Source organism: Leopardus geoffroyi, chromosome E2 (genome assembly GCF_018350155.1).
Source record: "Leopardus geoffroyi isolate Oge1 chromosome E2, O.geoffroyi_Oge1_pat1.0, whole genome shotgun sequence".
Classification (NCBI taxonomy): Eukaryota; Metazoa; Chordata; class Mammalia; order Carnivora; family Felidae; genus Leopardus; species Leopardus geoffroyi.
In genome coordinates, this window is record NC_059335.1 from 47,604,144 (window position 1) to 47,629,602 (window position 25,459).

At 40.2% G+C, this 25,459-nt stretch overlaps 2 protein-coding genes across 4 annotated transcripts in view; both read left to right on the plus strand.

The window, feature by feature from the left end:
* Positions 1-19,891, plus strand: part of AP1G1 (adaptor related protein complex 1 subunit gamma 1) — a 79,609-nt gene extending 59,718 nt beyond the window's left edge. For both annotated transcript variants that reach the window (XM_045443375.1, XM_045443376.1), the window contains 10 exons: positions 2,209-2,331; positions 2,497-2,586; positions 3,190-3,317; positions 4,259-4,363; positions 5,022-5,163; positions 5,362-5,488; positions 9,171-9,278; positions 9,386-9,546; positions 14,226-14,324; positions 15,751-19,891. In XM_045443375.1, the coding sequence (XP_045299331.1) occupies positions 2,209-2,331; positions 2,497-2,586; positions 3,190-3,317; positions 4,259-4,363; positions 5,022-5,163; positions 5,362-5,488; positions 9,171-9,278; positions 9,386-9,546; positions 14,226-14,324; positions 15,751-15,852 (1,185 nt within the window). In that variant the 3' untranslated portion in view covers positions 15,853-19,891. The remainder of the gene's footprint in view (positions 1-2,208; positions 2,332-2,496; positions 2,587-3,189; positions 3,318-4,258; positions 4,364-5,021; positions 5,164-5,361; positions 5,489-9,170; positions 9,279-9,385; positions 9,547-14,225; positions 14,325-15,750) is intronic.
* Positions 19,892-24,005: 4,114 nt separating this feature from the next.
* The window catches only part of PHLPP2 (PH domain and leucine rich repeat protein phosphatase 2), a 79,966-nt gene continuing 78,512 nt past the window's right edge, over positions 24,006-25,459 (plus strand). Inside the window, exon 1 of one of the 2 annotated variants that reach the window (XM_045443394.1) lies at positions 24,006-24,174. In XM_045443394.1, coding sequence (XP_045299350.1) covers positions 24,076-24,174 — 99 coding nt within the window. In that variant the 5' untranslated portion in view covers positions 24,006-24,075. Of the gene's footprint in view, positions 24,175-24,873; positions 25,030-25,459 lie in introns of those variants that run through there. The other variant, XM_045443395.1, reaches the window with a different exon arrangement.

Genomic DNA, 25,459 nt, shown 5'->3' on the forward strand with positions numbered 1-25,459 from the left:
AATTATATATATATATATTTTTTAATTTTTTTTTTAACGTTTATTTATTTTTGAGACAGAGAGAGACAGAGCATGTACGGGGGAGGGTCAGAGAGAGAGGGAGACACAGAATCTGAAACAGGCTCCAGGCTCTGAGCAGTCAGCACAGAGCCCAACGTGGGGCTTGAACCCACGGACCGCGAGATCATGACCTGAGCCGAAGTCGGACGCTTATCCAACTGAGCCACCCAGGCGCCCCAGGGGAATTATATTTTAACAAAAGATACGAATCAGGATGCATTTTGGGTTTTTTTATAAGGATCAAAAGAAGAGAAAAAAGAGCTTCTGAAGAAAAATGTTGTCAAAATCAAAGCCATTCTTTTTAATGCTCCTACTTTTCATTTTTCCAGTTATATAATCTTATTGTGTCCTACAGTTTTTCTTCTTTAACCTGTTGATGTGCTGGATTACATTAATTGATTTTTGAATGTTGAACTAACCTTCCATACCTGGAATAAATCCCATACAGTCGTGGTGTATAGTTCTTTTTATACATTGTTTTATTTGATTTGCTAATACACTTTTTAGGATTTTTGCATCTATATTCATAGAGATAGTGGTCTATAGTTTTCTTTGATCTATGTGTTATTTAATTTAATTTCTGAATATTTGGGGATTTCTTATCTGTTACTGATTTTTAGTTAAATCCTGTATGATTTTAGTTCTTTTAGATTTGAGATGTTTTTTGTGGCCCAGAATGTGGTTTGTCTTGATGAATATTCCATTTGACCTTGAGAAGAATGTGTATTTTGCTGTTGGATAAAGTGGGCTATAAATGTCATTTAGATCATGTTGATGCTTTCTGTTATTTAAAACACTCTGCTTTCTGGTGCCTGGGTGGCTCAGTCAGTTAAGTGTCTGACTCTTGTCCTTAGCTCAGGTCTTGACAACGGGGTCATGAGTTCAAGCCCCTCATTGGTCTCCACACTGGGTGTGAAAACTATTTAAAATAATAATAATAATTAAATAAATAAACAACACTCTGCTTTCTCCCATTTGGGAAGAATGAAACAAATTACCTGTTCTTTAGTTTCTGTCTTTAGCATTTTGACCTTTTTTCCAAACTTCTCTCTGAGTCTTTGTGTTTTTTAACAAGAGTGAGGGGTATCCAATTACCTGGGTTTGTTTCCTTTTCTTTCTTTCTTTCTTTCTTTCTTTCTTTCTTTCTTTCTTTCTTTCTTTCTTTCTTTCTTTCTTGTCTTTTCCTTTTCCTTTTCCTTTTCCTTTTCCTTTTCCTTTTCCTTTTCCTGGTCTCACTCTTGAAAAGCTCCCTCTTTCTTTCTCTGTCTCTTTCTCTCTCTGTTTCCTTTTCCTTTTCCTGGTCTCACTCGTAAATCAGATCTGCTGTTCTGTCTAGTAATGGGAGCTTGATCAAGGTGGGCTGATAGGCACAGGTTCCACTGTTTTTAAATCCTGTACAGCCTTGTTATAATGTTCTGACAAGGATGAGATTTAGCTTTCTTGTTGGTGTTAAATAGCTTTACTTTGTTTCATGGTTGCAAATACTATTTCAGATTCCACTAGTCAAGAGAATATTAAAGAGACCAAATTTATTTTTGTTTTTAAAGCGTGGATGATTAAGTACAAAACTCTTCCCATTTGTGTGACTGATGGTTCTATAATGTTTATAAATTCTAGTTTTTAAAGGACAGTGTGATGTTTTAAATCAAAGTTTTAAAAAGAGTACTATTTATTTAATTCTTATTTCACATGCTGCCCTTTTGGATCTCTGATATACACCCCTGTCTCCTTCCCCCAGAGTGATGTGGCTGCTATAGGTAGCCTGTGTGATTTTAACTGTACTGGGAGTTGTGAGAAGGGAGAGTTTGCAGTGAATATTCTACTTAAATTTTTGAAATCTTAGGCTTAATCTGTTTTGAGTAGAAAAGGTCTTTCTTGAAATTTTAATCCTTTATATTTTACTTTTCCTTTGACAAAGGACATTTTATTTTTTGTAAAATTGAAAAACTTAGAATATTCATTTAAATAAGAAGTAAGCAATTTGAATAAGTAAGACTTTGAAGTTTGAGCTGCTTATGAACCTGAGAATTGGAACCAACTTTATCGTGGAGGGTGTTTTGTAGTAGTCTCCTTTGAATAGAAGCAGTAGCCAACACTTCTTACCATTATGATGTGTTTCTAGGGATAACTGTTTGCATTTCCTTTTAGGCAGGAAGCTATGTTCGTGATGACGCAGTCCCTAACTTGATCCAGCTAATAACCAATAGTGTGGAGATGCATGCCTATACTGTCCAGCGCTTGTACAAAGCAATTCTTGGTGATTATTCTCAAGTAGGTACTTTCTACTTTGGTGGGGAAATTACCCGTTAGTTCCTGGTGTGTTCTTATTACTAACACTCTAGATGTGCCTTGGTTTCATCTTTTATGATTAGATGATCTGCATTAATCCTTGCAAGGATTGAAAGCCTTTGACAAATGGTGACTTTCTTTTGACAGCAACCTTTGGTACAAGTCGCTGCATGGTGTATAGGTGAATATGGAGATCTTCTTGTATCAGGCCAGTGTGAAGAGGAAGAGCCTATTCAGGTACTCCTTGTCACTCTTTAAGGAGGGAGGAAAATAGTGTTTTGGTTTATGAAAGGATAGTGTTTAATGAGGAGTTGAGGTTGATTCCTTGAAAACCTTTTAAAGAAGTAATCCCAGAATTATATTGGGAAACTTGCCAGTTTTTGAGATGGAATTTAGCTACCCTGATGAGATTTAAAACCATCTGCAGATCTACTTCTCACCCTTTGGCTTGATAAGAAATGAGACCTATCCATGTCTGCATTTGCTTATCAAAGAACTGGCTTTAGGAGAAATTGTGGCAACAACACTTGAACTCTGTTTATCTTGTTATTTTCTTTATTTCTACCTCTTGAAGCTATATATGTCTCAGTACCCACTGGGTGTTTTCCTTTCTTTTTTTTTTTTTTTAAACCTCCTTCCTACGTGCTTCTGATTGATGATGGATCAGTTTTTACAGTTACTCTGGCAAAGCACAGTTAGTGTTAAAGTTTTGGTAATGATGGTGGCATCCTGTGACTTGGTATCTGATTTAGATCTTTACTGTTAGGATTCATCCTGCGTTTTTTTGTTTTGTTTTGTTTTTGTTGTTTGTTTGTTTGTTTGTTTTGTTTTTCTCTCCAGGTAACAGAAGATGAAGTGTTGGATATTTTAGAAAGTGTCCTCATCTCTAATATGTCCACCTCTGTGACGCGAGGTTATGCCCTCACTGCCATTATGAAGCTTTCTACTAGATTCACCTGTACTGTAAAGTGAGTATGGAGAAAAAGTAGGATGAACATGTTATTTTGTAATTTTTAAAAACTTTTTGTTATGGAAAATTTCAAGCAGGGGCAAAAATAGGAAAATAGGATAGTAAAATGAGTTGTATACACCTGTCAATCCACAGTAATAATTATTAATTTGTAGTTCATCCTTATTTTATCTATACTCTGCTTTGCTTTAGTCCCACACCCCACCATTTATTATTTTGAAGGTGAAAAGTTATGTTTTCAAAATCTGACTTCTAATGCCTTTTCTCTTTTTTTAAAGTAAGAAGTTACTTTCCCCATATAAGGGTTTATTATAATATTTTGAGATGTCTGAATAGGAAGAAAATCATGAAGGTTTTGGTGGTTAAATTTTTAAATTCTGCTCTTCACTATTTTGAATTAAAGTCAGTTGGACTAGTTTTCCAGCCAAGCATTTTTAAGACAAACTTAGTTCTCTTAGATCTTGTGTAAGGTCCTGTGAAGAAATGATATATATTTTTTTACTAACTCTTTAAATTGTGAGCTAGAAGAATTTGGTGTCAGGTAATAACCCTTTATTGATAAAAGTCTGATGCTGTGACCCTTTTGTTGATAAAACCTTTTTATTTTAAAGTTATTAAAGAAGAGAATGAATATTACACACTTCTTTTGTAGCAAATTAATAATGGGTACTTTTTCCTGCAGATTTCAGGGTATGGGATATTTAACAGACAAAATCTAGCATTACAGTTAGAATAAGTACAGTGGTAAGTGATGGTGTTGAGGTGTGTTTTGGATAAAGAAGATAAAGGAGAGGTGTTTTGTTTTTGAAAAGATGCGTGAATTAAGGAAATATGAGTATTTCATATTTTTAACCAGAAAACTCTGGTTTGTTTATTCACTCTACTTGTTTATGAACTTTCTTTTGGGTATTTGAATTTGTTTGTCATTTTATCCCAAAGCCGAATTAAGAAAGTGGTTTCCATCTATGGAAGCAGCATTGATGTGGAACTCCAGCAGAGGGCAGTAGAATATAATGCACTTTTTAAGAAATATGATCATATGAGGTGAGTGAAAGAAACCAAGCAATGCATGTGGCTGTTAGCATCCTGAGCAAATTGTCATGATAATCCACAAAGGAGACTTATTCCTCAGGCTTTGTTAACTGGGCTTCACAAGTCTGTTTAGTCCTAATTGCTTGACTGCTTCCATTTGTCCATTTTCTGTTCTGCCTACCTGTAAACACTTAAGTTAACCATGTTCTATCATTCCCTTTCTCTTCTTTTGGTATGAGATGTTTGCTTCATTTTCCATTTTATTTGGTTAAGAAGTGGAAGTTGTGTTTTTTCAAGAGAATCTCATATATTTAACTTTGTGATGTGTGATTATTTTCCCCCCTCTGTTACGCAGTATCTTCGTGATTGGAGGTTGTTAATACCTACTTATTTACCTTTCTTTCGTTCCAATTTCTCTACCACTGAGAAATCCCAGTCTCTTGGGATTTAGGTGGACAGTTTGTCTATTCAAGGTTTCTTGCCTGCCCTTAATCCAGCTAGGAATTTAGGTCATGTATTCTTGTAATCCACCTTCTATTTTAGTGTGTGTGTTACAGGGTGGGGAGGGGAGATGGCTGTCCATGTTTGACTCCAATATAGTAACAGTGATTTTCTTGGGTAGGGAATCTAGGTTAACTGCCTAGAATTTAACCACTTCAGATTCTTCTAGGTCTGCCCTGCTTGAGAGAATGCCTGTCATGGAAAAAGTGACCACAAATGGCCCTACTGAGATTGTGCAGACAAATGGAGAGACAGAACCAGCTCCACTAGAGACCAAACCACCACCCTCTGGGCCACAGCCCACCAGCCAGGTAGCTTTTCACTTGCTTATCTGGGAATCCTCATGATATTATAGTTAGTTCTTTATGACCTATCTCTTAGCTGATTCCCTTCAGTGTTCCTAGATTGATTGATGGTTCTCTTCCTTATTTTTAAGTCTTGAAAGAGCTTTGCCTTAGATACAGATTAGACAAATGATTAATGAATTGAGATACTATTTCTTTGTTTAGGCCAATGATTTATTGGATTTGTTGGGAGGAAATGACATAACACCTGTTATTCCAACTGCACCTACAAGCAAACCAGCTTCTGCTGGTGGAGAACTTCTCGATTTGCTGGGAGACATCAACCTTACAGGTGAGAGCAGACTGGAGTTATTTAATGCTTGGCTGGGGATAAAGGCCTTCAGGAAAAACTGCACTGAACATAGACTTTCTGGCACATGAATCACTTAAAGATGGGAGAGCTAAGTAAGAAGTAGGAATAGAATCTTCAGAATATCTGGGATATAAGCTACCATGCTAATGTTCTAGAGGTAATTCATAGGAATTCCTTAAAATCCAGTTTTTAGTTTTGGGAGGATAAATTGCTCCCATTGTATTTAAGATAGAAAGGACTTTCTTTTTAAGTTTTTGTTTTTATTATTTGAGAGACCATGAGTGGGGGAGAGGCAGTGAGAGAGGGGGAAAGAGAATCCCAAGCAGGCTCTGTGCTGTCAGTGCAGAGCCTAAAGTGGGGCTCTAACCCATGAACCTGGGATCATGACCTGAGCTAAAATCAAGAGTCTGATGCTTAACCGACTGAGCCACCCAGGTGCCCCTAAGATAGAAAGGACTTTCTTTTTCAGGCTACAAAAGAAATAGATCCCAAGTCACTTCTGCTTTTAGTTATTGTTGTAATACATCACTTTTCCTACACTTCTTTCTACTCCTGATTAGTTTTCAGTGGCTAAGGAGAGTGGAGAGATGTTAACCTATTTTCCTCTCTCTCTTAATAAAGCAGTGGATGGAGAAAATTGTCCATAATTATAATACTCAAACTTAACTTTTTATTTGGGAATGTTTTTTTCTTACGTTTGTTTATATATAGTAGACATTAGTAATTGCTGATGTATTCGGTGATATTATGAACCTCTGAGTCCAAGAGTATCACTGTAGCATGTAATTCCTGTCTTTTTTGTTGTTGTTGTTAAGTTTTATTTGAAAGAGAGAGAACGAGAGAGAGAGAGGAAGGACACAAGCCAGGGAAGGACAGAGAGAGAGAAGGAGACCCAGAATCAGAAGCAGTCTCTAGGCTCTGAGCTGTCAGCAGAGAACCCAATGTGGGGCTCAAACACGCGAACTGCGACACGAGATCATGACTTGAGCCAAAGTCAGATGCTTAATCTACTGAGCCACCCAGGCGCCCCACATATAATTGCTGTCTCAAGTATAATGACGTGTTACTGCATACATGGCCTGAAATAGAAAATAGCCATAGAATAAAGATTTTGGATGGTCATCTAGACTGGCTAAATGGTTTTTCCTAACAGCATCTTCCCAGAGCTTATGGTTTATATTTATGTCTTAACAAAATTTCAAAGTGTTACTTGTCATATATTTTTGAGTCATTCACAAGTAATTCCAAATCCTCAAATGCCATAGCTCTACTGGTTATATGGAAAAAACAACCCCTTAGTTAAAACACAATGTATAGGGGCGCCTGGGTGGCTCAGTCGGTTGAGTGTCCGACTTCGGCTCAGGTCATGATCTTGCGGTCTGTGAGTTCGAGCCCCGCATCGGGCTCTGTGCTGATGGCTCAGAGCCTGGAGCCTGCTTCAGATTCTGTGTCTCCCTCTCTCTCTGACCCTCCCCCGCTTATGCTCTGTCTCTCTCTCTCTCTCCCTCTGTCAAAAATAAATAAAACTTTGAAAAAAAAAAAAAAACTACAATGTATAGATGATACACTTTACTTATTGACATACTAGCATTTCCATATTAGTACATAATCTTCACAGTTATAGTTTTAAATGGTTGGCTAACATTGTATTAAAAAGTTGGCTTCATGGGGCACCTGGGTGGCTCAGTCGGTTAAGCTGAAGTCTGACTCTTGATTTTTGGCTCAGGTCATGATCTCATGGTTCATGGTTTTGAGCCCCTCCCGTTAGTGCTTGTCTGCACACACTTTCTCAAATAATAAGTTAAAAAACAAAAAGATTCTAGCCTTCTTTTACTTCACTTTCTTAATCCTTTTTGAAAAGGTATATATATATGCAGTTAATTTCATAAGTAGTTTGAAATCTGTTTACACCTAAAAGGCACTCTTTATTTTGCTGTGTTTTCTTATGCGTCTTCTTGTATTCCTGATTTCTCTCAGTTCATGGTCATTACTATCACTTGCATGATCCTCAACTTGTTCTTGTTTGGAAGGATCAAATAAAAATGGTAATTTGGTGACTTTCTTCACCCATTTTATACCACCCCTCCCAGGGTTTGTATGTATGTGTGTGTTAAAATTCTAACATTTATAAAATTTAGGGTCACCTGGGTGACTCAAGTCATGATCTCACAGTTCATGAGTTCGAACCCTGCGTTGGGCTCTCTGCTCTCACTGCAGAGCTCGCTTCCCTTTGGATCCTCTGCCTCCCTCTCTCTCTGCCCCTCCTCCACTGATACACACACACACTCAAAAAAAAAAAAAAAAAGAATTAAAAATAAAGAATAATAAAATTTAATAAATGTATTAATCTACTTACCTTGTAAAATAAAAATATTATTAAATTATTATGATGGTGAAAATACTGTTTTGCCCATCAGGGGTTGGTAGTGTCTAGAGATATTTTTGATGGTCACAACTGGGAGGATGCTACTGTCATTTAATGGGTAGAAGTCAGGGGCGCTGGTAAATATCCTACAAGGCACAAAGCCCCCACAGCAAACAATTAGCCTAAAATTTCAATAGTTTTGAGGTCAAAGAACTTAATTTTTAAAAATTTTTAAAATTTATTTATTCTTGAGAGAGAGAGTACTAGCGTGTGAGTAGGGGAGGGGCAGAGAGAGAGGGGCAGAGAACCTCAAGCAGATGCTGTGCTGTCCATGTAGAGCCTGATGCTGGGCTTGAACCCATGAACTGTGAGATCATGACCTGAGCTGCAACTAAGAGCCGGATGCTTAACCAACTGAACCACCCAGGTACCCTGATGTTGAGGAAATTTAGAGGTATAATCATGTTCAGCTCTCCTGTTGCCAAATTGTTCTCCAGTTTGTACTGGTTTACATCTCTATGGCAGAGATTAGAAGTCCCCATTGCTCCTTATTCTTACCAGTATCTGGTATTATCAGACACTGAAATTTTCACCATTCTGTTGGATGTGAAATAGTATCTCATTGTGGTTTTAAACTTTGTATTCCTCATTACTGGTAATGTTGAGTATCTCTTTACATATGATTCTCTTTTCATTCAGGTTCCCTCTTCTGCAAATTGCTTGTTTATATCTCTTAACCACTCTTTTTTAAAATTTTATTTTAGAGTGCGAGCAGGGGAGAGGGGGTAGAGGGGCATGGCGGGGAGAGAGAGAGGCAGAGAGACAGAATATGCATCTTAAGCAGGCTCCACGCTCAGTGCGGAGCCCAGTGCAGGGCTCATCCCCACAACCCTGGGATCATGACCTGGGCTGTAATCAAGAGTCAGATGTTCACCCGACTGAGCCACCCAGGCATCCTGTATAGGTGCTTACCACTTTTAAATTGAGTTACCTTGTTTTCTTACCAATTTGTAGAAAATCCTTATAGTTCTGTATACACATCCATTTGCTGTTTTGTAGCAAACATTTTTCCCCTGCCTGTGGTCTCTCTATTTTATTTTAGTATTTTTAAATAAGAGTTACTCTTTTTAAAGTATTTGAATGTTTAGTTCTTTCCTCTTATGGTTTATGCTTTTTGCATCTTGTTTAAAAAGAATCCTTCTCTTAATCTGAGAACCAATAATTTTCTCCTGTATTTTTTTGGTGAGCTTTGTCATGCTGGCTAAGATTGACTTACCATTGGAATGCTTCATTTAGGTGCTCCGGCTGCTACTCCTGCTCCTGCCTCAGTCCCACAGATATCCCAGCCTCCTTTCTTATTGGATGGGCTTTCATCACAGCCTCTCTTCAATGACATCACTACAGGTATGGTTACTGGTATCACCATCAGTGAGAGGTGGTTCTTGAAGAAGAAAATAATTCTGCAAGCCTTAAGCTGACTGCAGTTAGACTGATCTTCCCGTGCTTTCCAGGCATCCCCTCCATCACAGCATACAGTAAGAATGGCTTGAAGATAGAATTCACCTTTGAACGGTCAAATACCAACCCTAGTGTCACAGTGATAACGATACAGGCCTCCAACAGCACAGAGCTGGACATGACAGACTTTGTTTTCCAAGCTGCAGTACCAAAGGTACTACAATGTTGTCTTTGTCTTTTTCCTTTGATTAAAGATTGATTTTTTTGTCACACATTTGTTGAGGGATATATTTTAAGCTTTAGAGGTTAAATCAAATTTGCAGGTTTAATCCAAATTAACAGTACTGTAACTATTATGGTTCATTAAAGCATGTTTATTTTTGAGAGAGAGAGAGAGACAGAGTGTGAGTGGGGGAGGGGCAGAGAGAAAGGGAGACACAGAATCCCAAGCAGGCTCCAGGCTCAAAGCTGTCAGCACAGAGCCCGACATGGGGCTTGAACTCACAAACTGATCATGACCTGAGCCGAAGTCGGATGCTCAACCGACTGAGCCACCCAGGTGCCCCAAAGTATGTCATTTTTAATGAATACTTTTTACTTTAAATATTACTTTAAATACTTTAAATATTTTTACAGTTATTCCTGAAGGATAAAGGACATTCTGATTATAGCTAATGAGATTCACAGCAGAATTCTGTGAGGTGGTCTACTAATGCTCAGGGGCATGTAGGGTAGGTTGGAGTTCAGAAATACAATGGTAAATACCTGAAAAACACAAATACTAACATGGAATTAAAGTTCATTAAGATGAAGGACTTTATTTGGTATTCTCTTCCAGTCACTGGATCAGAATTGACAGTTTTCATCTCGGTATTTGAGTGAAAGAAACAGTCATTCCTCCTTCATTAATACCTAGTTTACTATTGATACAATGACTGCTTAGTTTTATTTATACCAGATCTTAGTTTAAGGAATATTCATGTCCCATCTTTGAATAATGAAAAGTTCGGTGTATAGAAACATTGAGAATGAAGAATAGGCAAAATTTTCCTGTAAAGGATAGGATAGTAAGTATTTTAGGCTATATGATCTCTGTTGCATCTACTCATTTCTGCTGTTATAGTGAAAAAAAGGGGGGTGCCTGTGTGGTTGAGTGACCAACTCTTGATTTTGGCTCAGGTCATGATTCCATTGTCATGGGATTGAGCCCTGTGTCAGGCTCCTTGCTGAGTGTTGAGCCCACTTAAGATTTTCTCCCTCCCTCTCTCTTTCTCTCCCTCCCCTGCTAGAGCACTCTCGAGCGAGCTCTCTCTCTCTCAAAACAAAAAAGCCATAATCACCATGTAAATGAAGGAGTGTGGCTTTGTTGCACAGTAAATGTTGCAGTAAAACATTATTTACAGAAAAGATGTCAGGTCATTTTTGGCCCATGGGTCATAGTCTGCCAGCCCTTGGTTTAAAAAAAAATTTTTTTTTAACGCTTATTTATTTTTGAGACAGAGAGAGAGAGAGCATGAACAGGGGAGGGTCAGAGAAAGAGGGAGACATAGAATCTGAAACAGGCTCCAGGCTCTGAGCCGTCAGCACAGAGCCCGACGCGGGGCTCGAACCCACGGACTGCGAGATCATGACCTGAACCAAAGTCGGACGCTTAACCAACTGAGCCACCCAGGCGCCCCTGCCAGCCCTTGGTTTAGACTAAGCTAACCTTATCTTTGCAGTGACATGTGAAGTGTGACATTCAAACCACACATTTTTGAAAACTGAAGACATTTTATTTGTGGTTACTGTTGATTTTGCAAAAGCCTCCTTTAATTGCATTTTTTAGGAACTAGAGTAATGTAGATGTTTTAGGAGAATGGAGTGGTTTCAGTACTAATTGTGTGACATTAAGCAAGTTCCTTAAACTGTGTGCCTCAGTTTCTTCCTTTACAAAGAGGGGATGGTGATAATGATGTCTATTTCCTAGAGTTCCTTTGAGGATTAGATGAGTTTTATGTGCTGTGTACTGTTTTAAGCACTTTTCATGTGTTCATTGCTCAGTAAATGTTAGCTGCTACAACTTAGGGTTTTACACTTGTTACCTGAGGCTGTGTACTAGCAACATATCACCTCTGCCATTAAAGCATAGCCTTATTTTTGGTGTTGTACTCTACAATACCTCCTTGCATGTCATGATGTATCTTGAACTTCAAAATACCATATTTCATAGGTTCTATTACTGTTTTCACTTTTTATTATCTCTGAAATTGAGATGCATTTTAAAATTAATACTTTGTCATAGTTTAATTGGTAACCTGTTATCTTTCTCAGGGGTACATAAAATGGTGTGAATTACAATTAATGGCATTTTACATTTGATGAAATAATGTAAATAAATAAAGAATATTTTAGCTTACATCATCCATCTTGACAATAGAATTATGATAAGACCCAACATGATAAGTCTGTGAGTTGATACTAAATCTCTTTACTCTTACAGTAAAGTTTTGGTCCTTACAGATGGCTAGACTTCCCTCCTCTCATTCTCTGCCAGCCCCACCTCTTCCCATCTCTTTCTGTGTCTCCCCCTTCCCTTCTCTCTCTCTCTCACTCTCCCCCTCTTCTCTCCTTCTCTCTTCTTTCCTCTTCCTCTTTTTCCCCTCTTTCTTTTTTCTCCTCTCTAATATTTTTTCTTTTTTTCCTTAATTTTTATTTATTTTTTAATTTACACCCAAGTTAGTTAACATGTAGTACAATAATGATTTCAGCAGTAGAATCCAGTGATTCATCCCCAACATGTAACACCCAGTGCTCATTCCAACAAGTGTCCTCCTTAATGCCCCTTTCCCATTTAACCCTTCCCCCCACCCACAAACCCTCCAGCAATCCTCAGTTCTCTGTATTTAAGAGTCTCTTGGGGTGCCTGAGTGGTTCAGTCGGTTAAGCATCCAACTTTGGCTCAGCTCATGATCTTGAAGTTCGTGAGTTCGAGCCCCACATCAGGCTCTGTGCTGACAGCTCAGAGCCTGGAGCCTGCTTTGGATTCTGTGCCTCCCTCTCTCTCTGCCCCTCCCCTGCTTGAGCTCGCTTTCTCTCTCTCTCTCTCTCTTTCTCTCTCTTTCTCTTTCTCAAAATAAATATTAAAAAAAATTTTTTAGAAGAGTCTCTTATGTTTTGTTCCACTCCTTGCTTTTATATTCTTTTTTCTTCCCTTCCCTTATGTTCATGTTTTGTATCTTAAATTCCACATATGAGTGAAGCTATATGATACTTGTCTTTCTCTGACTAATTTTCCTTGGCATAATACACTCTGGTTCCATCCACTTTGTTGCAAATGGCAGGATTTCATTCTTTTTGATTGCCGAGTAATACTCCCATCACCTATACATACACACACACACACACACACACACACACACACACACACACACACACACACACTACATCTTCTTTATCCATTCATCTATTGATGGACATTTGGGCTCTTTCTATACTTTGGCTATTGTTGATAGCGCTGCTATAAACATTGGGGTGCATGTGCCCCTTTGAAACAGCACACCTGTATCCTTTGGATAAATACCTAGTAGTGCAGTTGCTGGGTTGTACGGTAGTTCTATTTTTAATTTTTTGAGGAACCTCCATACTGTTTTCCGGAGTGGCTGTACCAGTTTACATTCCCACCAGCACTGCAAAAGGGTTCCTCTTTCTCCACATCCTTGCTGACATCTCTCGTCGTTGCCTGAGTTGTTAATTTTAGCCATTGTGACAGGTGTGAGATGGTATCTCATTGTGGTTTTGATTTGTGTTTCCCTGATGATGATCACTCTCTAATATTTTAGAAGACTACACTATTCAGGAAAGATTTTAACAATCCTAATGTATAGGGGCACCTGGATGACTCAGTCGGTTAATTGTCTGCCTTCAGCTCAGGTCATGACCTCACAATTCATGAGTTCCAGCTCCATGTTGGGAAGTGCGCTGACAGTGCAGGGCCTGCTTGGGATTCTCTCTCTCCCCTCTCTCTTTGCCCCTACCTTGCTTGTGCTGTCTCTCTGAAAATAAATAAACTTGAATTAAAAAAAAAAAATCCTAGTATGTAGAATCGCTACATATATATACTATATTGTGCTAACAATTATCGTTGACCTATCTTACAGCACTTTTATCTCTTCTCTGTGAACAAACACATGAAACTTACTCACACTATAAATTGTGGCATTTGGCTTTTCCAGGTCTTTTGCTGTATAGGCTAGTTCTGCACGTAATTTTTCTCTTAATCCCTGTGTCACTAATGGAGAGATCCTGGTATATTCCACATACATATTAACATCTGGGCTCTTTCCAGCTTTTCCTTTACCTCTGTCATGTAGCCTTTGACACATTCCAGATTATGTAGACTTTAGAAAACAAAAGGTCAACTCTCCTGATCCCACTCACACCAAAGCATAAAGGGCTGTAGTTGGTGAATGGTATGCTGGTTTGTTATTTCTAGAAGGTTTTTTTCTTTTTTTCTAGCTTTCTTTAGCCACAGACACCCATTTTTTACCTGCGTAGTTGATCAGTTACTATTAAGTGAGGTTGCCAAAACAAGAATTGGTCACCTTTTGAAAAGTGGTAGGCTAAAGTTCCTTTTGCTTGTAAGGAGGAGAGTGGCTCATTGCTAGTTTTCATGATCAAAGACCTAACGGTGGCTTTTTTTTTTTTTTTTTTTTTTTTTTTAAATAACATGAAGGTTATAGTCAGCCCACATACTATGAATTGCTGGTATCTGGAAAACAAATAGAGCATAGTAGTAGGTAAATCTGTTACTTGAATAATCATCTTAGTGTCTTGACATTTTTATTTGTTGACATCTCTGACACAGTATTGAGTGTATTATTTTTTCTGAAGAGTGCCCTTTGTTCCCCACAGACATTCCAGCTGCAGCTTCTGTCTCCTAGTAGCAGCATTGTCCCAGCATTTAATACGGGGACCATCACACAAGTCATTAAAGTTCTGAACCCACAGAAGGTGAGTAGCACATTTGAAGGCAATATCTGAGCGAAGTATAAGCATATTTCCTGAAATAAAATTTTGCTTTGGTTCTCTAGGTTTTTTTTGACTCATATTCATAGAAGAAATCTGGGAAAGGTCTACTCTAACCTCTTTATTCTTTTGTAGATTAGATAATAAATGCAGCTCAGACACATGAAATGGTTTAGTGGCAACTTATTAAAATGCAGCTTTAAAGAATTTGGAGGCTTACAGGTTTAATTTCTTTGCAGAAGAGTGGAAGGTTAGACATTTTAATATTTACACAAGTTGCAGTCTAGGGTAAGAGTATCTGTACAACCCCGTATATCCACATTTACTACTGTAGTAAGTATTCACAGCAAAAGTAGAAGCATTTTTAATGAACCAGCCAAATGAAAAGTAGCTTTAGAAACTGAAATGAAGCAATATTTTCATTACATCTTCTCAAAGAAGTAAATTGACTCTTTAATAGTCATCAATTGACTCGTTTTCAAACAGGTTTTGAAAATGGTTAAGAGAATTTCTTCACCTTGAAAGATTTCTAGCAGTGTGTGATAACCCCGATATTTCCTTCTCACAAAACATTTTGCCTTTCCTCTGCTATGCAGTGTATTTTGGAGTATCTGCCTATAGCATAGCATAGATTCCTTTGATGATCTGATACGTAAAAGTACAAATTTTCTTAGTGCATTAATATTTGAAATCTGCCACATAAAGTCAAAAGGATTTATAATTGAGCTGTCTTATAATGACTTCTGTTACCATAAGTTAACTCTTTTTTTTCTGTCCTGGGAACAAAAAAGTTTATGTTCACATTTACTATTGGTTTTACAGAGAACATCAGTATCTCTGAATGTAGAGCATAAGATGACTATGTTACCTCATTTTTCTAGAAGCTTGGATCCAAAGGTTGAATGTTTTTGAAAAGCACTCAGCCAGTGTGACTATGAAATGCTCCCAAGTGGTTCTGTCCCATTAATGCAGTTCTAGGATTGGAGCTGATGATGTGTTTTGGAGATGCATTTTCTCTACTCGACTGCATGATGTTGGCCAGAGTACTAGGCAGTAGGGATGGTGGTGGTTTGCCTATTTCATTTTTAAGAGACAGCTTTGCTGTAAAATAATTTGTTTCCTTTGAGATTAAAAGTCTATTTTGTAGGGGTGCCTGGGTGGCTCATTTGGTTAAGTGTCTGACTCTTGATTTTGGCTCAGGTCATGATCCCAGGGTTGGAGATTGAGCCCTCTGTTGGGCTTGGAGCCTGCTTAAGATTCTCCCTGCCCCCCCCCCCCCCCCCCGTCTCTGTCCCTCCCCAACTTGCACATGTGCTCTCTGTCAAAAAAAAAAAAAAGTCTATTTGTGGCCCACATAGATTCTAGAGATTTCCTTTCAGTGTATAATTTGTAATTCTCTGTTCTTCCACAGCAACAGCTGCGAATGCGGATCAAGCTCACATATAACCACAAGGGCTCAGCAATGCAAGATCTAGCAGAGGTGAACAACTTTCCCCCTCAGTCCTGGCAATGAGGGCCTGGGCACCATTCTCATTCTTGTCCCACTCAATCAAAGGAACTCTGGGAAGGAGGTTGTGATCGCTGGCAAGTCCCCCCCAACTGTACCATGGGCATGAGGAGCTGAAGAGAACTGTTGAGGAGGATTTTCCTGAAGTTATCGCTGACCTTGAAGCATTGTCAAAGACGAATCTCCTCTCCTCCACTGTTGAGGCTGGCTGCTTCTGGAGGCTACTTTGCACTCTTCCTCCTCTTCTCCTTTGTCCGCACTTCTCCACCCGTCCCACATTTACAGCCAGAATCAACATTCCCTGGGCCCCTGAGGAAATAAGCAGCTGGTCTGGAGGAGAGGACTAGAATCCATGGCAAGAAAACACTTACTCTGTCTGTGCAGCAAAGAGTTGCCCCTTCTTTCTACTGTGTTTTTCTGTGGACTGGGCGAGGTGGGGTATTCATTCCTCACTAGCTGGGTTACTATCTTCAGGCGCTTTTTACATCAGGCATTCAGAACGGAAATGTAAAAATGGACTTTAGGGAGCCCTGCCTTTTTCTACTGGTTCCCCCAATGTTTGAAAGAGGCATTAGGCTCCTGGTAGCCTTTTCTGTGCATTGCTGTATACACACAGACACACACATGTATGTATGTTTGTTACCAAGAACTGGGTAGACCTGGAGAGGTTATTTTAAACACTGGACAGATGCAGTTAAAAAGAGCTTTTGTTGAGATTTGGCATGAAGGATATGGTGCTCTATTTGTAATAGAAACTCCCAAGGCTCTTCCAGCTCCCCCTTCTCTCCATTCTTTAGCTGTAGTCATGAATATTCTCCATGATTTTCAGAATTGATTCCCCTGAAAGTGCAAAGTGAACGATTTCTAAAGGATATATTGTTATTAATGCCCCTGTTCCCACCACAAATTTTAAAAGTTTCTCCTAAGCCCATAACTTGCCTGTTGAACTATGGTAAATGGGTGGAAAGAGGAGTTAGCTTTTTAAGATCAGACTCCTTTAAAAAAGCACCTTTGCCCATAGGAAGAGTGAGTATCAGACTCATCCTAGAGCATATTGGAGTCATCTTCTTCATGATTCCAAACCTTCCTTTTTATTTCCTGAGCCTGGCTTGGACCTTGGCATTCCGTTTGAATTCCTTCTTCTAACTGGAACATTTGTGTTGTATCTGTAACACTGGCACTGAAATAAAGACCACGCGGTTAAAGAAATCTTTCCTATATTGTACTTTATGGTGTTGGAATGAAGCCTTGTAGCTTCCTTGCCCCTGTATGAGAGGAGGTCTTATGGACACCATAGGGTAGGCATATCCTTTCCTGAGTCTGAGAAGTTGGTGTCTTGAGAGTAGCCAATCTCATGAATATCTGCATCAAAAACCTGAGGTCTGGAGCTTTTTAAACTAGTGAGAGTGCCGAGTGCTTTTTAGAAAGGACCCTTGTGTTATCAAACCTTAACACTGAGTTGCTGGAGTGAGGTAAGGTGACTCCTGTGGCACATATTGAATGTACCGTGTACGTTCAGGTGCACAGGTGCCATGTCTGATACACTAAAAGAAGAAAGAAAAAGTCAGGCCCACCTTGCTCTTATAATGTTTGCAATCATTACTGTATTGATTACAGTATAATGACTACTTTGGCCCTGGTCTTAAACCTGGGTACAAATATCTTTTTTTCCCCCCTTCACTTCCTCAAGCTTTACTTAAAATTTTCAGTGTCTTGTCAAATCTAGCTCTGTATCAGATGCTAGATTATTCCTAACATTTGACAAATGGGGGTTGAACTAAAAGGCTCCAAAGGGGAAGATTTCTGGTCTTATATAAGAGCAAGATTTGCTAAAATTTACTCTACTGGGTAAATGGTTGATTGAGTCAAGAACAGGATATTACCTTGTGCATAGTTTTCAGTAAAGGCAAGTGCGGACTAGTGTATATTTCCAACAGCTGCTCTGCCTGTGCGATGAAAAATACAGCCTTTTAAGCTTTCTTTGCAGACTGATTTCCTTGGATGGATACTTAATGCTGTGAAACATGATAGGGTTAACATAATATTGGTGGATTTCTTGAATAGAATTTATCTAACATTCCTCTTTGTGTTAGAGGCTTTATTTTCTCTCACGTTTATAGTTGACCAGTTCAAGTTTATTTAGTTGGACTGAGTTGGATCTCAGAAACCTGCTGAAGACCATGCTAGAAGACAATGCTAGCTAATGGAGCTGGAAGGGGTCTACTCTAGTAACAAATCTCCATGGGTGATTATAGTTTTGAGGTAGAGTTATAGGATTATTCATAGCTTTCTCTAGATAAAGGGATAAAAATCATGGCCTTAACACAAGGGGTGCTGCCTAGAATATGAAGTGGTTTTGGAGAGTGAAACTGAGCACCACACTGAAGAACTAGTGGCCAAAAAAACTGCCTAGGATACTGATGGTTGTGAAGACTGTTCCAAGTAATTGGATCTTTGAAAGCTTCAGCGTGCCTTAGTTTCTAGGATCAGAATAAGTTCTCCTCGTACTTGGCCTTGCTGCTAGAAGGAGAAATCTCTTAATTTTTATCAATACTTACACATTTCAGTAATTTCTTTCCCTGGTATGACCATTCGAGGGGGAGCAAATTTGAATAGATTTACAACTTCAGAGCCATTGTGAGGAAAGAGTGATTTCCATGGCTGTTTTAATAACTCCAGGGTGATAAGCAGTGAGCCTACACATACTTGGACAATTTCACATGCACTTTTACCTCATTTTCCCCCTCTTTCCTGTCACTCCTACCCCCAGCCCCAAAGTAATCCTAAGGGAGAATTAATCTAAGTAATCTCAAAAAACCGTAGGAAGGGTGCTCTACCCGAGAAGCTTCTCCCACAATGCTCTGGTGCTGTTACCTTGAGGTGATTTGGACAGTCATGGAATGTTTTATGCTGTGTGTTGTGATCATCTGTTCCTTTTAAGGTCTTTCTCATTTAAAGAAACATTCCTCAGTGTAACAATTGGGAGGGGATTCTTTCCTCTTACTAGGTTAAAGATGTATTTCATTCATATAAGAGAGTAGACATTTAAAACTGTTCAGCACTAATGGTTTGAGTATTTCCATCTACTGTATAAACATGCTTTCCATTTTTACATTCTTCTAGAAGAGATTGGAAGGGGATACTGTTTGAGGTTCAACTTGATTATTTTCTGCATTGGAAAATATTTGGGCCACAAGAACTAGGGGGAAGAAAGAGTTTGAATGTGTATATTTTTTTCTAGTGAATGTATTTTATCCACACGGTCCTAAACCAAGTGAGAGCTAGAGAGCAAAAAGTGGATATTCACAAATTTGTGGTTGGTGGAGAGGTGGTTCATGACTGTGTGTTTATGCGTTTGGGAGTGGGGAGGGTCACTGAAGAGGAAAAGACCTGAAGTTTGAAACACTTTGACCAGCTTTGGCTCAGGAAGGTGGGGCTGCTTGTAGAAGTGGAAGGTGAATCACTCTTTTTCAAGCAATAGTAGTGAGGGGGCTCCATCTGCAGGGTTCCAGGACCCGGACACTTAAACAGAAGGACGTGCTGAAGCAGCTTGCACGGTTGCTTCATGAACTTCCATGAGGCTGATTCTGGCTTCAGGATGGAGCATTGGAGATTTTTCGTTTTTGTTTTTGGAACCTGCTGTTGCGCTTTGTGTGTTTTGTTTTTGTTTTCTATCTGGGGGGGGGGAGGGGCTCATGGGAAAGAGCTTCTGAACTCTTTCCTTTGTGAACTCCCACTGTGTCCCTGTAAAGTCCTTTTCTTTCATAATTGTTGTAAGTTACATTTTCATTAAGCCCCATCACATCTTCTTTACTGTAAAAATATTAAAGGCTGTTTCTAAGTGGGACGGCTAATTCTAATTATTGCAGACATATTTTTGAGATGTAAAAAAAATTTAAAATTAAATGATAAGTCTTAGAGGTGAGTGAGGAATAAAATGGATGTAAACATTTACATGGGATGCATTAGAATTCTGTGTGTATTGTCTTTTGGTTGAAACAAATTATGAACAGTGACTAATAATAAAAAGTCAATACTCAAATGATTTAAAATTTGCTTCCTTGCTTCTTACAAGTAGATTAGAGAAGGCTTGAATGAATTCTTATTCCAGAGCTTTGAGCTAAACTTACTGACCTGTTAATGTTTCTTTTACAGAAATCTCACCTAGAGGAATTTGAATGACTTAAATCTGTAGTTTAGAGACAGTCAATAGTGCAATTGGAAATTTTTAACTAATGATTATTAACTAATGCTTACTTCTCCACATGGGTGAATTCTCAAACAAGGCAAAGCGTGTCAGGGTGAAATGTGTATTAGGGGCCAGGATGGGGTTTTAGTTATAAGCTTCTCTTTGTAAATTGCTTAAGTGTATCTGTGACTGAGAAGAGGAAAGATTGACCAGCCAAAATGAATTCTGTTTCATGATCTATTTTATATGAATTCTTCCATAAAAGAATGGTTGGAAGTTGGAAGCTGTAGGTTTTCTATTACTCAGGTGATCCCTTATAGTCCCTTGATTGAGAAGTGGGAGAGTATGACAGCCCCCTAAGTGAGGAGGAGAATAGAGCCTGTGGCCTTTATCTAGTTTATGCAGAAGTGCCCTTTGGCACTGTTTGATAAGTGACATTTCTGTAATCTTTCCTTATATATGGATTAGTTAAAATTCATCTTTGTTTCTAATACTAAATTTGGTTAACACTTTCATCTCCATATAATTTCATGTAGAGGAAAATCTAAAAGCTACATTAGAGAAGTTTACCCAGTAATAATAGAGTTCAGACATTTACTTAACAATACAATGATTAGTGCTTAGATTTGAACTTAAGTCCAGAAGGACCGAATTAATTTTTATCACTTATAAGGGTTTTCCATGCTGTTTCCTCCCCTAGTTTATTTGTCCCTTTATTTTGGAAATAATGAAAACATTCACAGAAAAAAACATTCCTTCAAATCCTGAAGCCAGGTAAATACTACCTGTTTCTTTGAAACTAAAATAAAGAAAATCTGCTCAGCCTGTGTTAGAAATAAGAGATTTAGGCCTAAAGATGACTTTGTGATGATCATTAAAGGAGTGGGAACCAGCTATAAATAAGTGAATGTAGTAAGATCTTATGGCTCTTCTACCAGTTTGACAGACTTTTCTTCTCCAGACTTTGTATTTTGTAGTGAGGATTAGGGAAAGCTCCTAGGATAAATTTGTGTGCGTGTGTGTGTGTGTGTGTGTGTGTGTGTGTGTGTGTCCTTCCCAGGTGAAGAGAGAGAGGTATGTACTTATAAAACGATACAGAGAGGAAGCAGTAATGACTTGTCTGTCTCTTGGCTTGATCTAAACAGTGATTTCTGTAATGATGAACCTGCAGTGAGGGCAGATGGATTTTTGCACAGAAATTCCCAGAGGAATTTATTTTTAGGGTTAGTCTCAGCTGTTTACCATTTCCAGAAACCATAGTTACATAACCCTTGGCATACATAATGCACATTGCCTTGAACTGGGGAAGAACATGAATATGTGACCTTTGAAACAGTATAAAATGTTAATGGTAGTACATGATTTGAAAAAGGAGAATCAATTGCTTGACTGCTAAATTGGATCTTAAAACATGGAGACCTTTAAAGAGCTGCATCATAAATGATTCCCTGCAACATCTGGCCTGGAAATTCTTTTGTTGTTGTCTGTTTTCCTTATGAAAGGGGTACTACTGTTGTTGATGATAAAATAGTAAATACATAAATTTTAGCATATGCTTGTATTCTGAATTGATGCTTTAGCCTTTATTCCATTGATTTAAAAAAAAAAAAACCAAAAAGCAATCTACCACTGCTGTTCCCCAGCATTAACTCAAAATGCTGATCCTGGGACAGGATCCTTTGCCCTTGTTCAAGGGATCAATCAATAAAGAGTTTCTCATGAGATCTGGAAAAGGCAATGTATAAAACCTCAAGAAACAAGCTTTTAGAAACCCTAATTCTGAACCACATTTTGGTCTTTCCACTGCCCATCTGCCCTTGGTTAAAGTTCACTTCTCTCTCTATATGGGTGCCTATAACCTTCATACCAGTGTTCTTGCTGGAATAAACTACCCAGTAAGCATTGAAATGGGAATTCAACTACTTTTTTTTTTAAATAATTTTTTTAAGTTTGAGAGGAAGAGAGCAGGGGAGAGGTTGAGAGAGAATCCCAAGCAGGCCCTGCACCATCAGCATGGAGCCTGATGTGGGGCTCAAACCCGTGAAACTAGGAGATCATGACATGAGCCAAAACCAAGAATCAGGTGTGTCACCAAGGCACCCCAGGATTCAACTACTTTGAGTAGCTTTCATGAAAGTAGTTTCAAGGTGGAAGGAAGACCCAGGAGGTAGTCAACCTAAGACCTTTTTTCACTTCATATCAGACTTGCCAAAGTCATTTTTAATTTACTAAAATAAGACAAATGAAGATTACTGGAGATCGAATTTTGGCATATGCAAAGTAGCTCATATGAAGGGAGAAAGTAGTTTCCAAACTTTTACAGAATAAATCATTTGTACAGAGAATTTTTACAAGAGTCAAATTTTATCTTAGAATTTAAAAGATCTCCGAATGCATATATATCTCACAGTAGAGAAGGGGGCACAGACTATGCTGTTAGATCACAAAACTCTTGTACTAAGCCTACAATTAAAATGTTTTAATTTTTTTAGTGTTTCTTTTCTGAGGGGGGAGATCTCAAAACTCTTGTACTAAGCCTACAATTAAAATATTTTATTTTTTTTTGTGTGTTTATTATTTTTTTGAGGAGGGGGTTGGACAGAGGGGCAGAGAGAGAGGGAGACACAATCTGAAGCAGGCTTCAGGCTTTGAGCTGTCACTACAGAGCCCAGGGAGGTGGGGGGGGGGTGTTCAAACTCACAAACCCTGAAATCATGACCTGAGCTGAAGTTGGATGCTTAATCAACTGAGCCAACCAGGCACCCCTCAATTAAAATATTTTAGACATACAGTTAATCTGGGCTAGGCAAGTTGGAGCAGTGGATAATGGGGAGATAACTTTTCACCAATTATTCAAACCTCCGGAAATTACTGATTTTGCTGCTTAATTCCCTACATGTTGCTTGAAGATTCACTAACACCTGTATAAGAGGAAAACCCTAAAATCCAGAAGTCTAAAAGGTTTCCTAGGAAAATTTAGAGCAGAATTAACAAGAGGAGAGGTCTGATGAACTGAGTAAATCTTAAATTTGGAAAATCAGAATTATAAATGGTTACTGTGAATTCCTACTAAGCACTTTGTATGCATTCGAAAAATCTCAAGAAATGAATCACTGGGTTTTACTCCTGAAGCCAAGACTACACTGTATATTAACTGGAGAATATAAATAAATGAATGAATGAATAAAATGTAAGCCCTCAAAAATCTTGATAATAACTGTTAGATATGAATTTCTGTTTCACAGCTAAGAAACAAAAGCTCAAATCGAATAAACTGCACAAGGGTATAGATGTAATAAGAGGCACAGCTCAGATTTGGAATTAGGCTGACTCCAAATCTGGCCCACTGGCTAGTCACAAAACTACCGTCCCTTCAGGAATTAAAATAATAAATTAACTTCTAACGATTTTCTAAATTAGCCTTACAAATAATAAAATGGTCTTAGACCATATTATGACTTGAGGCAGGGAAGTGACATTTTGTACACGAGGTTGGGTTGAATTTGCTAAAGAACGTCGTGAGCATCTTTAGGAAGAGAAAGGGCCTTGTTAAGGTGAATAGTCTCGACAATCCGTTCAGTGGCTCCGCATGTGAGGGTGACAGGCCAGTTTTGAAGCAGAAAGAGGAAACGTCTGGGAGAGGTACGTTACAAGAGCCACCCTCTGCAGAGGGCAGCGTCCGGTCCCTACTGACAGGTGCAGACCCCACCAGCCCCTAGTCCAGCCGGTACCTCGGAGGCGGTGATAGCAGTGAATAACCCTCAGTCCTCCAGAGGGCAGCGGGGGACTCAGGCCCAGCCTTTTCGGTAGCGCCCGGCCCCACCCGTGGGCTCCACGCCACCGGCCAGCCAGGATTCGGCTCCTCGCCGTACCCGCGCGGGGCCCGCAGCTACGCAGGTCCCGCTGGGCTGCGGGAGGGGCGGGGCCCGGGGCGGGGCCCGCGATCGTGGGGGGCGGGGCCAGCGGGCTGCTCGCGCGCGCCGCCGAGGCTTAGCGCGCCGTCGCGCCGGCCCGGCGTCCCTGTGCAGCCTCCGCGGCCGATGGGGGAGGTGGAGCCGGGGCCCGCGGGCCCGCTGGAGCCCCCGGAGCCGCCCGAAGCGCCCGCGAGCCGCCGGCCGGGCGGGATCCGGGTCCTGAAGGTGAGGTGGGAGGGCTGGGGAGGGAGCAAGGAAGGAGAGAGGCCGCCCCTGCCCCGCGCGGTGGCCGAGGCAGGCGGCGACCCCCGCGCCGCGTCAGTCCGCTTCGCCGCCCCGCTGCCCCGCAGTCTGGCTAGGGGCGCCGCGGACCCCGCAGAGGCCTCCGCGACTGGCCCCCGCCGAGGCCTCGGTCGCCTCTGTCTCCCCTCGACTGCCCATCCCTGGCCGCGCGCCACCCGCCTCGCAGGCCCACGCCTTCGGTCCGGCGTCCGCCCAGCCGCCGCCGCCCACCCGGCTCCTTCAGGACCCGGGGGCCCGCCTCTGCCTTCCTCGGCCTCGCTGGGGGCCGGGGGCCGGTCGCCCGTGGCCCGAGAGCAGGGCTGTAAGTACGCAGGGCTTTCTCCCCGGACACCTGAAGACATCACCCCAGCGGGAGGATGGCGGCGGTGATTGGCCGGGCGCTGCGGTGTGCTCCGGGCTGTGCTGGGTGGAGCGGGCTGACTCTGCCCCCGGGGCTCACCACCGAAGTTAGGACCCGGCTGGCGCTCCGAGGCGCAGGCCTACACGCTCGACCTGCCTGCCTGGAGAGAGAATCCCCCGAGGATCTTAATCTCCGGGAATCTCTGGTCTCGTTGCAGCGGGGAGGAGGGGTTTGGCAGAACGGGCATTCCTGTTTTGGGAGTGGGGCTAACAATCCAGGGAGACGGCGATGGGGGAGCAGTTATGCAACAGGCATCTAGCAGGATTTTGGGGCAGGAATTGAGGGGAGTAGGAGGAAAATGAAAGCAGATGCAAGCAAGGCGGAGAGTGGAGACTTGAAGGGGATGACAAGAAGTTTAAATGCACAAGAGATGTAAGGTCGGGAGGCAACAGTAAAGATGGTTTAAAGCAGGGGTTGTGGGAAATTAACTGGATGGAGTTTTCTACTGGCCTCTGAAATAGTTGGAGAGAAATTTTTCTGTAGGTCAAATATATAAGCTAGATGTCCTTCTGGAGGTGGAATAGAATTCTTTCTAGAGTTCTAGAAGAGGAAATCGGCAGAATTTAAAACTTGCCAGCGAGATGGGAGAGAAAAGAAAATTTAGAGGATTTGATGTCTTTAAAAATACTGTGCAAAACAGTGAAAATACTTAAAGTTAAAAATGCATTAATAGTTGTTAATTGGGATTAAGGGTGAGCATTGTATTATTGAGATTTTTTTGTAGGACACTACAAAGGTGAGAACAATGAAAAAAATGACAGACGTAAAGTATCTGGTGAATCCATCCATGAAACAACATAAAATAGA